Source organism: Limanda limanda, chromosome 13 (genome assembly GCF_963576545.1).
Source record: "Limanda limanda chromosome 13, fLimLim1.1, whole genome shotgun sequence".
Lineage (NCBI taxonomy): Eukaryota > Metazoa > Chordata > Actinopteri > Pleuronectiformes > Pleuronectidae > Limanda > Limanda limanda.
Genome location: NC_083648.1, coordinates 22,033,464 through 22,051,190, shown reverse-complemented (window position 1 = coordinate 22,051,190; position 17,727 = coordinate 22,033,464). Strand labels below are relative to the sequence as shown.

The 17,727-nt window shown below is 39.9% G+C and overlaps 1 protein-coding gene across 4 annotated transcripts in view; it reads right to left on the bottom strand.

Moving 5' to 3' along the window:
- Nucleotides 1-17,727, bottom strand: part of LOC133018218 (catenin delta-2-like) — a 130,227-nt gene that overhangs the window by 96,403 nt on the left and 16,097 nt on the right. For all 4 annotated transcript variants that reach the window (XM_061084535.1, XM_061084537.1, XM_061084538.1 and 1 more), the window contains exon 2: nucleotides 15,680-15,792. In XM_061084535.1, the coding sequence (XP_060940518.1) occupies nucleotides 15,680-15,792 (113 nt within the window). The remainder of the gene's footprint in view (nucleotides 1-15,679; nucleotides 15,793-17,727) is intronic.

The following is a 17,727-nucleotide window of genomic DNA, read 5'->3' as shown; positions in this document are numbered from 1 at the left end:
TCAATCACTGCTGCTTGACTTTGTTTTGCACATAATCATGCATTTTGGCGGCGCTGTCTTCCGCTGCAGCCAAACAGCGCACTCATACTACTTTGTAACACTAAGTGAGACAGACAGTTGGGCTATTGTAATGCTGAACACTGAAGATCGACATAGGGTGACATATTTAAGGAAAAATCTGTAAATAAGTGCAGAGACGTGTCAAATACTGATGCTCCCATTTGAGGCATGGGGAAGGGGGTCTCAGTGAATGGTTTAATGTACATGAAAATGATGGGAATCATACTTTACCGTTTTTGCAGTTAGCAGATCTCAAATCCACTGAACACTGATATTTAAGGAAGATTGTTTGACAAAAATATCTATCATTACATGAACACTGTTTATGCTAAGGAGCACAACAGGTCTTCTGCAATATTGTTTTACCAATCTGTACAGCCATTTTCAGACGGCAACATGATGTTCTCTGGAGAATGTCTGCATGTTTGGTTGTAGACATTCTCAGAATTAGCATTTCACACGTGAGCAACATATCAGGAGATTGTAATGTATAAAATGCTCTTTAGAGCAGATTGAGACCGGCATTGTCCCTTGTCACCAAAAACTATCTTGACATCTTTGTTGATTATTTATTATTAAATTTTTGACTTTGCATCTATTGCATGTTAGAAACATCTTCAACATGCCCACTCACTTGTGAACCCTGCAGAGGATCTCTTTTTGTATTCTCACATTAGCTTATTCAGACATTATCCGATTAATAATTCCCAGCTACAGCTTCTGCAGAGAATGTCAGGAGAGTTCAATGCTTGCCTGAAAGCCGCTAATATTGATGATGTTTCAAGATCTTTGTATCTTCTGCCTGTACATGTGTCAGTTTCCCAATCAGACCTGAACCAAGGCAGGAGCACAGGTTAAGGCATATTTCTATTAACGGCCATTTTAACCATACTAAATTATTAATTTTCATCAACACCTATATCACACCAGGGTTCCAGGCTAACTTTTCACATTGGTTGCACTGGTGCACCTAACTTTTCACTGCACCTTTTAGCACTGCAAATATAAACCTGTTTTACCACTTATTGACCATGCATGGGTATCGCCACTGATTTCCCAAATCGATTTGTTTCTGATTCACAAGGTCTCTATTCGATTCACCCATACGGCCCGGAGGCCGGACTCCCCCGACCCCTCTGTTAAGGAGTATCCTAAAGTATACACTCTCAGTGCTTTGAAAAAGTGGGATGCCAGTTTGCAACAGAGAGCATTGCTTAAATGTCAAAATGTGTTTTCTGCTGTGGGAATGATAGCTGCGTGCCTGTCATATAAAGCAGGACAAGACTGGCAGTATCGCAAGCTGACATGACTTCAAAGAGCCCCATAATTCACTGGCTGATCCCAGAGGGAGCAGAAACAACTCGGCATGGCTCGGCTGTTAACTGCATACAAAAATAAATCATACAGTGGATATTAAGTGTGATGTAAAGTGATACTAAACTTTGGTCCGAGCCTCCATCCAACAAATATCCTCCTAAATCTTTCCTCTGTGATCCTGAGTGTTTCGTGGTTGTTGTGGTCCATTCTTTCTCAGTTGGGCTGAACTAATTAGGCATTCAGTACCACTCTTTTCCTCTTTATCAGTTCTCAGACAGGGGGTGGTTACTGCTGCCACAACAGACATCAAGCAAAGGAAAACAATCCAGGTGCTGCTTTTAATTGTATCCAAGCACCCTGAATTGTGCAGTTCTTTGTTATCCTTGACCAAAGAGTTAAAAGTGTGAGTCTGAGAGTTTGATTATCCATCTGGGCCTAAAGGTTAGCAATGTTTATGATATCAGGCTTTACTTCAATCTATTACCGTCCTCTAGTGTTCATTGCAACAGGAGTTATTTGCCTCCTCTGAAAAAAATGTGAGTAGCTGTCCTCTCAAAAAATGTGCGTATAGCTGCACTCTAGATCAAAAAGAAAAGATATATATGCTCACATAGTTCACAATCAGGATCGTGTTCACGTCACATCTCTTTGAAGCTTTACTAACATTAGCTACTGGCCCACGGTCTGCTACTATTAAAGACTCTGAGATAGAGAACTTTCACTTCAAATTATATTTTGGTAGCAAATGTTCGGTCAAAATGCGGACATTATTTTTTATATGTGAAGAGGCCATGATAATGATTAAATTTACTGTTAAAACCTGCATCACATTCACAGACTTTATGCTCATTTTTAAGTTTCCTCTAACTCCTGATGTATTCTACATGTCTAGCTCTTAAGCTGTTAAATGCTGCTAAATGCTGATATGTTCTTCAAGCCGTCACTGTCAACTGTGTCTGTCACTTGTTGGTTGCTGAGCAGGGAGTGTACACTTGATTTCTTTGCTTTCCTGCAGCTGCCGGCTGCTGTGGAAAACAAGGCTATGAGAGGGAACTGTTACAGTAAAGAACAGTAAAGTTATGGGTCTGACTTCACTATAACACTTATTATAGATTCTTATAATCAAACATTCACTTTATAGGAATAACCATTATAGCCACTTAAAGCTTCAACCCACTCTATTAGCCACATGATGAAATAAGAGTAGGTGGGCAGCAGCAACTTCAATGCTGAAACACTTACGTAGCAGAGAAAGCCAGTAGTTCCATGAGACGTATTGGGTCTCTTAATATGAGAATGCTGATTTACCATCTTGGAGACATAAATGAGTCCATATAGAGCATGTGATATTAAACTTGAACATTTAACAGCACTTGGAAGGTTAAAGAGTGAGAGCATTGAGACCTTTAACGTGGTAAATGCTGAGAGAATAGAAAGAAACACAGGGCATCATGCTACAATAATAAAGTAATAAAGATACACACTGAGTTTGCAGATGCTGCTGTTAATGAAATGGGACTTCAGTGTGAATTTCCTGCTGCTGTACTGTAGGTGGCAGTCAGACAGCCCATCATCCATCTAGGGGACATGGTCCAGGCACATCACAGAAAGGCCATTGTGGATCCTTAATTACAGTCTGAGTTGGAAGACATAGAATCCCAGTGACTACGTGCTTTATCTTGCCCCGGTCACCTGACTTTTACCTAATTACACATTGTACTGGAACAATAGCAAACTGTTGCTGCTTTGTTCAGGTACTATCTACCTCGGCAGTATCTCATATCTCAAGAGAGGAGAGAATTCATTGGGTTGAAAATGTCAACAGCCTCGGGAGACTGTTGAACATTATGACTCAGAGAAGGGCCACATAGAGCATAATGCATGGCAGGATACTGTAATGAGATGGTAGAAAATTCTACAATGCAAGATTTTAGCCTCTGTGCAAGCTGGAGTCTGCGCTGCTGACCCAAAATGAGCATGCAGTTCTCGGAACATGTGCAAAACCTAGAATAACACCAGCAATTAGCCACATTCCCTCATGACATAATAAAAACTCTTCATACCGAGTCATTTTGAAAGAACAAAGGTCAATGAGAAACATTCGGCTTCGGACTTTAATCAGTGCTGTCACTGATGTCGCCAGCCAGTGCAAGCAAGTCACGAAGACTGCTAGAGTCAGAATTATTATCAATAGGTGACAAAAATATATTTAATGTTTAATGGTAATGTTAGCAAAATCTACCTTTCTCTCCTTTCTATCTCTTTTTCTTGTCCTGCCCTCTCTCCACCCCTCTTTGATTGAATTGAGGCTACAGTTGCCAGAACTTGCTCGATCATATTAATGGATAATTTTGAATTCATGACATTGCAGCAGTGGGGATATTTTTGCACTGACAGGCCCCCTTGTACAGCCAAGACACTGGTCAATAAATGTTTAACAAGTGGTTTTAATTACTGTGAAAAGAGCAAAGTGGCAGATTTTGTAATGTTCTTAAATCTCCAATTAATGTCAACTTTCCTATATACTCACCTATTTCCACAATTTACACTAGTGGAAAAAACTTGGAAATGTTCAGAGATGACGTAAAGTAAAAGGGTCATGGAGAAACTTACTACTCAGAGGAGAACACATATGGGGTGAGATGTCCGTGCCGCATGTGTGTGTGTTAACACCAATGCCATCAAGTCAGATTTCGTGTACGTGATGAGCTTGTCTATTAGAAAACACACAGATTGCATCTTCACGAAGGTAAGAGAGAAGCAGAAGGAAGCAACAGAAATTCAACTTTGTGCAGTTGCAAATGCAAATAAATAATTCTGATTGCCAGCAGTGCAGCAGCAGATTGCAATCTCCAAAGAGAATATCACTGACTGAATGCGGAGCTCCGTGTCTGGCTGCAGCCGATAATATTTTTTTTGTGAAATTTTGCCCGTTTTTTAATAAAAAAGCTCAGCATGAGCTGCCAGACTGGAGCGGGCACAGCGAAGGTGAAGGGAGATATCGGTCTCGTCTGGGTCTGATGTACAGGAATTCAGGCGAGGTGGAGTAGAGCTTCATTTTCCTCCACTTGCCATCTAGAGAGAGAGAGAAAAACACTAGACCCTTTGAAGCGAGTGATTAAAGCGCAGCAGGATGAGACACAGCTCGCCATTTCTGTTACCCCGTCCACATGCTCCATACAAATGCTTTGCGATAGAGAGAGAGAAAGAGAGAGAGGGAACAGCAGAAGTCTCCCGTGACCCAGTAAATTGGTCAGATTGACTTCCTAGACTGCCAGTGTGGGAGGCGGCCATTTTGACTCTGGGCCAGAAGTTAAATGAGAAGTGATGAGGAGAACATGTTGGTTCTCTGTGTGACACCGGCCAGTCTGTCCAGATCCGCTCTGTGAATTACCTCAAGAGAGTTCACATCCCTAGAAGGTATCCACGTGTGTATTTCTCTTGGCAGATGAATAATCCATGTGCCCAAACTCTCCAGCAATGCCAATCAGTCAGGATTTCTCCGAAAGCGATGTGGATAGAAATATCTCTTGACAAACATGATGTCAGAAATGATTGGCTGTGATACATCTCTTTCATGGTGCTGCATGAGAGTTGAAGCCTTCCTTCGAACAGAATCAAAAATGAGCCTTTTTGCATGACTACAAAGAGTCTCAGAGATCAGACGTCTTTTTCAGCCGAGCACCGTACAAACAAAAACTGATGTGTGCTGACTTCAGTAAACCAACGCTCTCTCCACATCTCCACCCTTTCTTTCCACTTATCAAGGGCCGAATAACGGAGCCTGTCAAGAGCTATAAATAAGCGTGATTGTCAATAGACAAAACTTTCCTTTGGGATAACAGCTCAGAGGACATTTATCATCGAGACAGGAGTATTTTCTTTCCTGCAGAAGTTACGGTTTTGTCTTGTAATAGACGGGCTACTTCGACTTTGTTACAAATCAGTCGTATAACACATGCTGACACACTCTCTCATCTGCTGGTTTTAGGAGCAAAAAGCAATACCAAGGGAGGCAAATCTTTCCCAGGCCTCTGCACACTTTACTTCAATCTTTCTACAGTGATTTTGTGTCCCCAATGCCGCTGCCTGGACAAGTTCTCCTTGAGAACTGATACGTGACATAGCCCCGGTGCCAAAACACAGTGTTTAGCTCAACTGTCAGGGCTTCAGCAGCAGTGTACCGTGTTTTTCTTTTTTTTCTTTTAAACTTCCGATTGACAAGCCAAAGCTATGGCCATCTACTCTCTAGCTAGATGTCAAATCAATTTGCCGGCTTTGGAACTGACCTGTTGCACACTCGCACACACACACACACACACACACACACACACACACACACACACACACACACACACAAACACACACATATACACACACACACAAATACATACACACGTCTACTGTACACACACACTATCAGGAGCCCTGTGCCAGGTCTCCTTATCAGCATCGATTGGCTCCAGCCAAGCCACTTTACTGGATGGCAGACACCCAGAGCTAAATTAAGGGAAACATCACTTTGTAGCCAAAATGGCCGACGATCTATCTTAGGTCCCACCGTGCTGCTGCAGCTGACTCCCAGGTGTGCTTCATTTTCAAACTGTCAATCTGTATTTAAGGAATTACGTTAATCATGTTTCGGTATCAGCAGTTTATCTCATAGAGCGGTGTTTGATTTTCTTATTTGCCCATTTGTGGATGAAGCAGCTTGAATTGGCAGGAGGCCTGTTTTGTATTGTAAAACCATGTTGCCAGGTTTAATTCTAAATATTCAGGATGTGTGAGGGAGTGTGTGACCAGAAATTGATTAAATAAGGTTCAATTAAATCAAAGTTATATTTTTTTTAACGTTTTGGATTTACTGTTTACTAAATAAGGACAAATCTGCAGTCATTTGCATGACAAGCAGTCCTAACATCTAACAGAGATGCTGGTGTTCATCAATTCAAGATATAAGAGATATGTGACTTTTTTTTATCCATTAAATACCAAAAGCACCATTAAAAAATGTGTTTTGGTAAATGTGGAGTATCATCTGCAAAAGGTGAAAAATGGTCATCGACTGGCATATTATTATATTGAGAGATTGTTAACAGTGAGTCATCAGTTAGTAAGAAGCATTTTAAATGGTCACAAGGTAAATTTTAGATTTTTCTTATTTTTTTTTGGCCTTGAAAAATTATTGAAATAACAATTTGTTGATGTGACTACTACCAACAATACCTTCTTATAAGAACCTCACCGGCAAAAAATGTAACTTTAATTATGCATTTTAACTGTATAAGCTTATTATATGTTTTTTAATGTAGAATATTGACCAAAGCAGCTATTATCTATATGTTCAAAAACATAATAACTGCATTTTTCTTGTTTTTCCAGAATATGATTTCAAGCGTGTGTGCTTCAGAACAGGCTTCTTTCAGGTTAGCATGAATATGTATCTGTGTGTTCGTGTGTATAATTTCAAGATTGTGCGTGTGTGTGTGTGTGTGTGTGTGTGTGTGTGTGTGTTTCCACTAAGAACATTCTGATTGGAGCTTAACTGTGATAGTCCTGTGTCTGGGAAGCTAGCAGATCAATAATATTGTCGCAGATGACTGTGCAAACACTGGGAGACACACACATACACACAGCCGTGTGTGACAGAATGGGTCTGTCTGTGACGGTGGAATATATTAGGTCTATTAAGAGTGTCTGGCTCTGCGAGTGACTCATGCTCACTCAGTGTGTGTTTGTGTGTGTTTGCAGGGCGGCAGTTTATAAGGGCTTAACATGAGAATGCCTGCACCCCCACTCCCCTTCTTGCCTCATCTTGCCATTCCCTCACTCCACCCGCCCCCACTGTGCATCCATGTTGACTCCCCGTTTCCTTCTCTGTCCTCTTATCAACCCTCTGTCCTCTTTTCAACCCTCTGTCCTCCTTTCTCCTCCGCGTTCCTCCCCCAGGTTTCTTCCTCAGCTTTGCATATGTGACAGCATTGGAATGATTTTTTGTTGTGTTCAAACAGACTGGGAAATAAGGATGCCAACGAGAGGACACCACAATATAGCAGCAAATGATGCCTAACTCTAAGTGATAAAAGGCATAAATAATAACAATACCCTGATGCAGTACAACTTCTGTTATTTTTGCACAGAATGTGTAGCACAGCAACTATAGTGATCTTGTCTGCTACCACGACTAGTGTTGGCTGTGTAAGCGTTATTACAATATAAGACCACTCTGACTGAGGTTGAAGAGGACACTCGTCGTCTTCACTACAAGTACACTGAGTTGTTTCCTCCTCATTATCTGATGTATTAAGACAGATGAACCGAGCTGGTGCCCCACATAAAGACATGATAACTGATAATAAAACTGTCATGTGTGATTGGAGAAGCAATTGAGGAGGTAAGGTTATTGTAGATGGAGTTTGCAACGTTGATGTGCTTCTTTGCTGATTATGTTCTAGCCTACTAATTGAGTCCACTGTCTTAGGCTTTACTTTGCTAGTTTAACTGTCAAGGTCCCTTAAGAGCTGCCAAACCTAGTATTACCCATAAAACTTCGGTGACATGGGCACAACAAGTGTGGCTAAGACTCTTACAGTTAGGGTCTGGCCCCTGTTTTTTACAGAGCTTTACTTCCAATGCATTCTTATTGGGGGTAATTGGGTTGAAGGCGATTATGTTTTGGAAGGTCTGCTTTAAAAGACAGGTATACCCTAGGTAATAATGTATCATTTAGTAGTACATATTCACAAATAGATATTTAATAAATTAAATGTACAGACATCACAGGTTTTCGAGGAAGTGGACATTTGACTACAATGCTGCTACTCCAGCCCAGTCAGTCACAAAAGTGAAGTGAAAATACTCTCCTACTATCCTTAATTGCCAATGACATTAAAGCAAGTAGTAAAAATAATTTACTTCCACTATTGCCACTGAAATCACAGTGTGTGAAATTGCACTGAGCCTGCTGTTTGTTCCAGACTCATGTGCAGTAATACAAAAGCAGCTTCTTTCAAACAAGCATGCTAATGCTAGTATTTCTGAATAATGCTGCCCATGACTTTTGAAAACATGGAAAAGTAGAGCGTGATTAATTTCAGCTGCATTTATTTTTCCCCGTCACAACACACCGACTTTTCCTTTCTCCTTTCTTCTCCACATTCACTCCATCGGATCAATACATAGAGTTCAGTATCTTGCACCCTCCTTCCTATTTATCCTCTTTCTCCTCGATCAGTAACTAGAACACGGACAAATCGGCTACTGCCAGCATCAAGCAGATGCACCTCTATGGATCAGTGAAGCTGCAAAACTTCATCATCACCATCATCATCATTATTCTCACTGTATTTCCACATTTCTTTGCTAATGACGACATGGAATTTACATCCAAATAGTGAAGAAAAAGTGGGATAAATGAGAAAAATTTGACATGAAAGGGAAATAAAGAGCCCTAGCTCACAGATTGTTCATTGACTCACATAAGCACACTGCTCCAATGTAACACCACAGTTTCCTTTGTGAATAGAAAAAAGATAAGATATAGATAGAGAAGATATTTTTATTTTCCTTTCGCTAAATGAAAACCTTTTGAGCCTATACAATGTTTCAAAATACCAGACAGCTCAGCCAAACTGTCTACAGCATTTGGGGACATTGGCTGATAGGTAGTGGCCTTTACCTACAAGTCTGTCTGCATTTTATCCAGGAAAGAAACAGTGGCATATCCACCCAGAGCACTGGCATTTAGAAAGGAGGGTATTATGGGTTTCCAGATGATGCAGCTCATGGCCACAGATAGAGAGACGAGTTGAAAATGTCCATCCCAAAAAATAATAAAAACCCACAGATAAATGAAGAAATACAAAGAAAAGTAAAATCAACAATAATTGGTTCGCTGCAGAACACAGCACTGACATTAACAGGGATTTACAAGCATTATTGTCCGAGCCGCGTTCTTCTGTCCGAGCCAGAGAGCAGACTAACTGAGCCAGTCCTGAACCCATCAGGCACTGGGTTCTTTTGTGACCATCCTGACCGGAGCCCAGTTCAGTAACCCATTTAGACTTGATGCAACTAATATTACAAGTATTTACCTTTGAGACCGGATGCAATGTTTGCATCCTTCTCCCTTTAGAGCCGGATTAGCTGCACACATCCTATCCACGATGTCATCGTTTTCAAGACTTGTTACTGATAAAAACCATCATGATTCCTGACATATTCAAACCTCCTCAACATAGTTTTAAATTTTGTGATGAATCCTCTGAGGTTATGGTCATGATGTCTCAAGTCTTCATCATTGATAAAGACACATGTCCGCCTACATCCTCACAGTGTTCTTGACTTACTGTGCAGAAATAAAAGGGTTTTTCATCTTGTGAGACTAGAGAACGTTTAAAATAAATTATTTCAGGCTTATTGTATATTACAGTTGGGCAAGAAAATTAAAACAACTTGGACCACCTATGTAACTTGTTCATGTTAAAAACACCTTCACATGATCCGATATGAACTGCTCCAACTAAATACAGCCCCCTTCTCCACTTTCATGGTCAACTTGAGAACAGATAGAGTAGAAAGTGTGCACACTTATGTGTCTTCTCCTGTTCTCTGTGTCTTACACTGGACTTTGGCCTGGTATCTGCAGAAAGCCAGCAGCCCTTAGCTACCAAAGATAGAATACAGGGACACAATGAATTGAAATCTTCATTGTCTTCAGTCAACCGCAAAGGCATTCAATCACCTTTGTCAAACACAAACCAAAAGTCCATATCAACAGACAAATTTAGATCAAGATAGCCAGACACTGCTAGCTACCTGGTTGTCCAAGGTCAAAACAGTGTCACCAACTGCAGCACATCGCGTTTACAGAAATGTAGAGAATGTCAGGACTCTTTAATATTTGCATCATGTTACTATTCATGATCCACCATTTTGTGCAAATTGCTATACAAAAATGTATTTGACACAAGCAACCATTCGCTCTCAAGTTCACACCTACGGCCCATTTATAGTCTCTAATGGACCTAATCCGTATCTGGTTGTTTTTGGACTTTGGGAGGAAGCGGAGAAAACCCACACAGACATGGAGGGAGCATGTAAACTCCACACAGAAAGACCTCAGCCAAACCTTGTTGCTGTTAAATTTACAATTTGATAACTCAATAGTGACATTGTTAACTTGTGTTAAGGGTCAGTTAGATCTAGAAACAAACACAAACTCCATTAACTGAACCCCCCAAAACTTTGTGGTATTTAAAGTTTAAAGTAGTACATAAAAAGTATAGTTTACCTATAAAATCTATCATGTTCAACTGTGTTTATCAAATGACCCCTTAAAGAAGATATGCATAATCTTGTGTAACATACTCATTAAAAATGTCATCACCTCAAAATCATGTTGGAGACAATTCTAATAAAATTAATGGGTTTCAGGTATTGAGGTATCGAGCTGCTAAAACAATGCTATATATGTTTATTGACTTGTTTAAGAGGGCCTGTGGTCTCAAAGATTAAAAAGACTAATAAATAAAGAGAACGTGTTAATAACTAAATTAACAGGTTTTATTATTCATAGGGGACTTCCTGATTGTACTCAATAAACCAAGACATTATTCCGCTATGCGTAAGTAGTTTTTAATTTCCCAACATTCCACAATAATCCATAAAACGTCAGGCTGTCTATAAAAGATGACCTCGTTGTAATTACTGCACATAGTGACACTAAACTATGATTCTCATTCATGGCAAAGCTCTGTACGGCTTTCTTCTAACTTCTCTCTTTCCCTCCCTTTTTTCTCTGGCAATCCTCCTCTTTCCCTCACTCTGTTTTCTCCAACGCCTAAAAAGATCCAGCTCAGAATTCTGTGCACACGCACCAAAGTGCAGCCTCCAGATTCTGACTGTAGATCCTGCCTGTGGGATGTCATCAGAAAACACCAGTGGCTAAACATAAAGGGTGCAACATGAATTTGTCCGTTAAATAATTGACCTAATTTCAAAAGCAACTATGACAATGCAGACATAGTATGAAGGACAGGCACTCTATGTTTCTTTATTAGCTATAGCCGTGTTTAGCCCACGTGAATAATTTGTCTTGTTGAATGTGTATGCAGTAGCAGAGAACTTTATTCATGGTAGTGATATTTTTGGCTTATCATTTTAATCTAATAAGGGTATTTGGTTTGTTGGTGCTATGGAATTTGTATCAAAATATTGAAAAAGAATAACGTTCATCAGTGATTGTAAAAACATACTTAATCGTTATAAATGGGAAGGGATTGTTATACCTCTTATACAATATTTACTGGGTGATCCCAGATTAAATCTTAATTTAATACTCCAAAGATTTACATCAAGTAAACAGGTAACTAGGGAAGCTGTCCCCTCTCTGCAGACGTCTCTGTTAGTGTATGTGTGCTGAGGGCACACGGGCTAAAAGCTGGCAGCCGAGCGCCCTGACAGCTTCAGGGTAATGGGCCCTTGCTGGGCTCGCAAGACGGGTCACATTTTGCCGCCAGACGTGTTGCGGTGGGTCTCGCCGGGTTCTGTGTATACAGCCAACTCTTATGTAAACATGCAGATACACATGCACCACTCAGCAGCCAGACATGCACGCAGCCATGCATTCGATTACCGCACAAATAAGCACAGCCAAAAGAGGCAGACAAATAGCCGCTACAGGGAGGAGGCTCTTCCTCGGCCAGCTGGGTGGAACAGGGAACCACACCACCAGAGCTAAACACTGTATCTGTGTGTTCCATGTCAGAGGTGATACAGTTTTTTTCCTTAGACACATTTTTGTTTCAGTTTGAGTAACAAAGCAACGCATGCACTGGATTTGTGCTTTTTGATGCTACAAAGCAGCTGCATGTGCCACGGCAGACACTGTGACCTGTGGTGACTGATTTATACAGGAAACAAAGGCAGAGCTGAAGAACTCATTAGCACCTCTGAAAGTCTTTATCTTCCATAACACAGCAGGAGCAGGTTTCTGAACTCCCAGCGCCCCAACAGCTAAACAGCTGCAATCAACACTCATTCATAATTCAACTTTTCATTGCTATAAACTTTTCCGGTACCTTGATAAACAGTGAAGGACTTTACTCAAAACCACAAAATGAACTGATGATCCACAGATTGAATATTTCTAGGAAGTACCTTCTTATAACACAAAACTGTGTTTTCAGTAAAAACAGATTTCATGTGATGTTACATCTTTCCAACCTTGAAGTTAACACAGGACAAGCTCATGAAAAGTCACCCTGAGCACACACATCTCAGTCTCTATTGTATGTATCTAGCCCAACCATCTGCCAGGGTGTCTGAAAGCAACACACAGCTATTGTATTGTCCCTGGTCATTGCACTGATGGTCATATTATATCTACTGAGCCTCAGTCTATGAACCTGTGGTTTGTCTGGGCATAGAAACTAGAGCTGCTCCTTAGGGACAGACAATAAGCCTGCCTATGAAGGGGAAACACTAATGAAGCTTCCGACCTAGTGTAGCAGATCCAGATTTTACCTCTATACGATATTACAGATCCATCTTAACTCTCTTAACTGTATTTAATCGGAATTATCCTTCAAAATAAACTTTTAATGTGTTTTCTTATTAACTTTAATAATAATGATGCAGCAAAACTGGCTTGTAAAAAATGATAAGCAAATTAGTACAAATAGCTTCTTCTCTACTTCCGGGTGAGAAACGGTAGCTAGCAGCATTAATATTAAACCCAGCCAACAAATAATACTAGGATTAATGAGTACACTAAAATACTGAAGCGGCCAAAATGCATATAGGCAATGCTAACATGCTTATGCTAACATTACGAAAGAAAAACTGTGAAATTTATTGGAAAAAATTGTTTAAAAAATTATAAAATTTCTACAAAGTAGGGCATGATATACATAAAGTGACAAATTAAATAAACAAAACACTGCAACAACTTGAGTTACATTTAACTTTCACTATATTACTTAAATTCAACCTCCTAGCTTAAATGCTGTGCGACTATATGCCTCACCATGAAAACTACCAAACGAAAATCTTGTACGTTTATAAAATGTTGGCCCTTTTGTTCTCAATGAAAAGCAGCGCTAAAAACAACTACAAACCTACAGCATATTGCTTTTCTGGACTTATTTGTGTTTTGCCAAGGCATTTGTCCATTTGGTAAAATACAACATAGTGGATGGCCTATAAAAAGCTAAAGAAGGCAGTGTAATTCACAAGACGCTCTGCTCCTCACTAAATAATAAACCTGTCTAATCGAGTTAGCAAGATGGCAGCTTTTATTCCATCTGTGTGCAGATGGGTGATGGAGTGGAAGATATGTTTTTTTGGACTCTTCACCTCTTCCATCTCCGGTGATGCGGCTGTTTTAAATGTGAGCCCTCGATGAAGCCCCGCGACAGCGCTGAAGAGCTAACTGCATACAGCGGTTAATTAAACCTGTGAATGAATCGGCTTTAGACAATCTTCCCTCTCTTTGTTGGTCAACCCCGCTGAAATGAGAATTACAATGCAGGCACATGAGTAATTAGTTTGAGATGGATGGAATCCCCACTTGCTCAAAAGGTGATGGATTGTGCGTAGCTCTATTTTTGTGTGTGTATGAGAGGGAGACAGAGGATTTAATCGCGTTATATTGTCCTGAGAGACAGACTAAGTGCATTACCACGAATGTGTCAGGAGTGGTGTCTTCACACAGGGACTGGCAAGGAATGTATAGAATGTGCTCTTTGGGCTCGGAGCGGAGACGAGGCTCGGGTCCAAACTCAATCAACAGCAGATAATGTGACAGTCTCTTCACATTGTGTACAGTTTACTTCCTCTCTTTGCAAAAAGATGAAGGCCCTGAGGAGGATAATGGACTTCAGTAACAGCTGCACATTGTTGGATTCTTTGTGAGAAACAATAACTGCTTTCAATGGATGATGTAAAGCATATTATGTTAGTAAAGATGAGGATTTGTCAGACATGGGACCATTTTTTCAATTATATGTTAGCCTGAAAGAGGGTCAAGGTCTGTTTGTATGTAAAACCTGTCTCTGACAGTCAAATACATTGTTTGATTGTTAGTTCAGTCACATACTTGCATCAAATCTAGATTACCTCTAAAATCAGAGGTGACTTCAAGAATGAAATCCTTCCGTCGGAAAAGGATCGATTCCTCATGCACCTCAGGGTTTAAAAATTTGTGAGTACTAGTACTTAATGTGAAGTTAATAGCTTCAGGATGGAGTTTCTGACAGATTTATATCCTTTCTCGAGGAGCACTGTGCACATACAAAATGCATTATTAGTCTTTATTGTACTTTTTCTAAAATGAAACTGGACTGAACAACTCAGGTATTATCTTATAAAGTTTTAGAAACTTACAAGTAGACTGACCATTTCTTAAGAATTAAAAGCATGAATAAATATAAATAGTATAAACTGTTTTGAATACCAACAAATCAGGTTAATGTGTTTTGTAATGCCACTTTAACAGCTAAATACAGGAATAATATTTATGGTTTGTGTTTTAGGTTGTTAACTACTTGTGCTGCTTTAAAATACTTAAGGTTAACTATCTAGGTAGCTCTAGGATAAACGTCTGTAATTTGAAAATGACTTTATTATTATTCAGTAGATCTTTTGATAATTAGTTAATTTATTGATAATTGGTGATAAACATAGTAGACTACACAGTACACATTTAAACATGTAGTCCTTAACTGCATCACAGCGTCTAGGATCCTCAAACTAACTCATGGATTTCAAACACAACTCTGTGCACTGAGACATAAACTGATAACAATGGATCACGCTACAACTCTGCCCACGCAGGCAGAAGAAAAGCAAGAGCTCCCAGATGAATCTATCGCTTCCACTTTGTTCATTGTGTAAATTAATAAGAAAACAACAATATAAATAAATGTATAGGCAGCACTGCAGAGTAACTACTGTAGTAAGTATGTAGTTACAGGAGAGGGAGAGGGAACACGATCCACTGCACCAGAAGAATTCAGTAGCTCTGCGCCCACTGATTTCAAAAAAGCAAAACACCGGTGTTCCTGAACTGTGGTTTGATCCACCAAGATGAAATCTGGATAAGAGTCAAGAAGTCTATCAGCTGTACAGCCAGTCACCTGCATGAGAACAGCTGACACATACACAGACACAGGCAGAGCGTACAGAAGAGGATTGGACAGGTGTGAGACACACACACACACACACACACACACACACACACACACACACACACACACACACACACACACACACACACACACACACACACAAGCGCACACACCTGATGCTTGTCATGCTTCCAGTCTCAGAGCCAAGCTTGCATCTCTCCAGCTGACTGGCAACAATCTGTCGTTCGGCTTCCAGCTCCCTGGTCAGACGTTCAAACTGCAACTCCTGGAGAGAAAGAGGAACAGAAAGAGAGAGAGGGGAACAGAGAGGGAGAGAGAATGTGTCAAAACAATCTGTCTATTTATTTACTGTGGGATTTTACAGCCATCCTCATCATTGCTTTGGCTCCAGAGTCCCTAGCACATTTTTAATTGCTGTTAAAGGGACTCTACAGTCTGTGGTGGGAAAATCTGTCAGTCACACACTGACAGATATTCACTGCCAAGAGTTTGAACTGAGACACTAAAACCGAAGTCATCACCAATGTGACATTTGATATTGTGCTATGAGACAACTCGACGAAGAGATGATGTTCAGGAAAAGAAATGTTGTTATTTTTGTGGCACCAAGTTACAGCTTCACATGAAAGTATTAGTCTAATGCTTGCCTGACAAATCATCTATACATTCAAACTTTATGGATTTGCATCCTGCTGTTAACAAATGGGAGGAAAGACGGTTGTCAGCCTCATCACACAAGTTAAAGACCAATCTGAAGCTGCAGTAGAGCACCTCCTACAGAAACGCTTTCACCAACCTACGGGACGACTCTGATTAAATATGCTGCATTTAATCTTTAAATACAACAATTCCTTTCCAAAATTTTGATTGGCTGATGGAGAATTGCTTAATATATAACATATGGTCGTCTCTGGACAATACAGAGCTTCATTGTGGAAGTAATTGCAGTTCAGAATAGGGACAAAAAAACCTTGAATGCTGTCAGTAAATGTATCAAGAGCCAGTTGTGTCACTATTGATGGAATCAAAGTTCAGTACATTTACAAATGAAATCGTTTTGAATATTGGACCTCACAAGCTTTGTTTTCGCAAATGAATGTGCCCTTCCATCAACTACCGTTATGTGTTATTGACAATGTGTTCCTGGAGATAAACAGCTGCAGGCGCTAATTTTCTAGTCTAGTGCCTTTAAGTCACTGCAGCAGAGGGCATGAGATGACAGAGCTCCAATCAAACCTCAAACAAGAAAACATGATGAAAATATGGCATCTATGTTTTATTTTGTGTATTAATTTTAGGAACATTACATGATTGTTGCAGTTCTGAAACTCTATTTTCACAACTTTATGACATGGTCTGAAGCACAAGGTGCACGGGCCTTTAGGGCCTTTCTAAAGTCACTTTCACAAGTTAGTCAGAAGAAAAAGATGCAAGGTTGTTAATTAGTACTGCATGTTTTTAGCTGTAACATATACAATAAACAAATCTCAGTGCCACACCCTATTCTCCCATAAAGCCAGCTGTCTTTAAACCTTGCTGGATTGCTATAGGGAGCTATAAGGGAGAATGCTTCTCTGCAGACGTAAAGGAAAAGAACGAAACACCGGGGTACAAGTTTATTTGCTATTTAAACAACGTGGGATGAGAAAATGACAATTACATGAAGGCACTTGCATAAGAGCTGCTTGAAGCCGAGTGTAAGAAAGGCCCACTGATGCTTTTAGTCTACTACCGTTTTTCCCCAGTTTCTGTGAATGATCAGGTAAAATGTGCTCTTGTACATTCCGATTAATTTCTAGCAGCTTGCAGTGTTGCTGTTGTTATTTTCATTTGTGCAACACAGGGACTTTTCCACCTCAGCAGAGAATAAACATTTCTTACGATACTTACAATTTAAGTATTTCATATTTGATTATTTATATGTGATTCCTTAAATACATGAAAACATATTTACGCATACACATGTAAACATGAGTAAGCATGATTGTTGTTCATTCATTTATGTTGTTAATTATGTCATAACCCAATACACAAACCAACCAACAGCTGACACTAGTATTTGTTTTTCTGCTGCTGAAATGATTGAGGCTGATTAAACATAACTGATTTCACCAATTTGTGCAAAAGACAATTTACTCCAATTGGATTGTAGATTGTTTCAAATTAGTGAAGAAGATAAACTGCTCACACACTGGAGCAG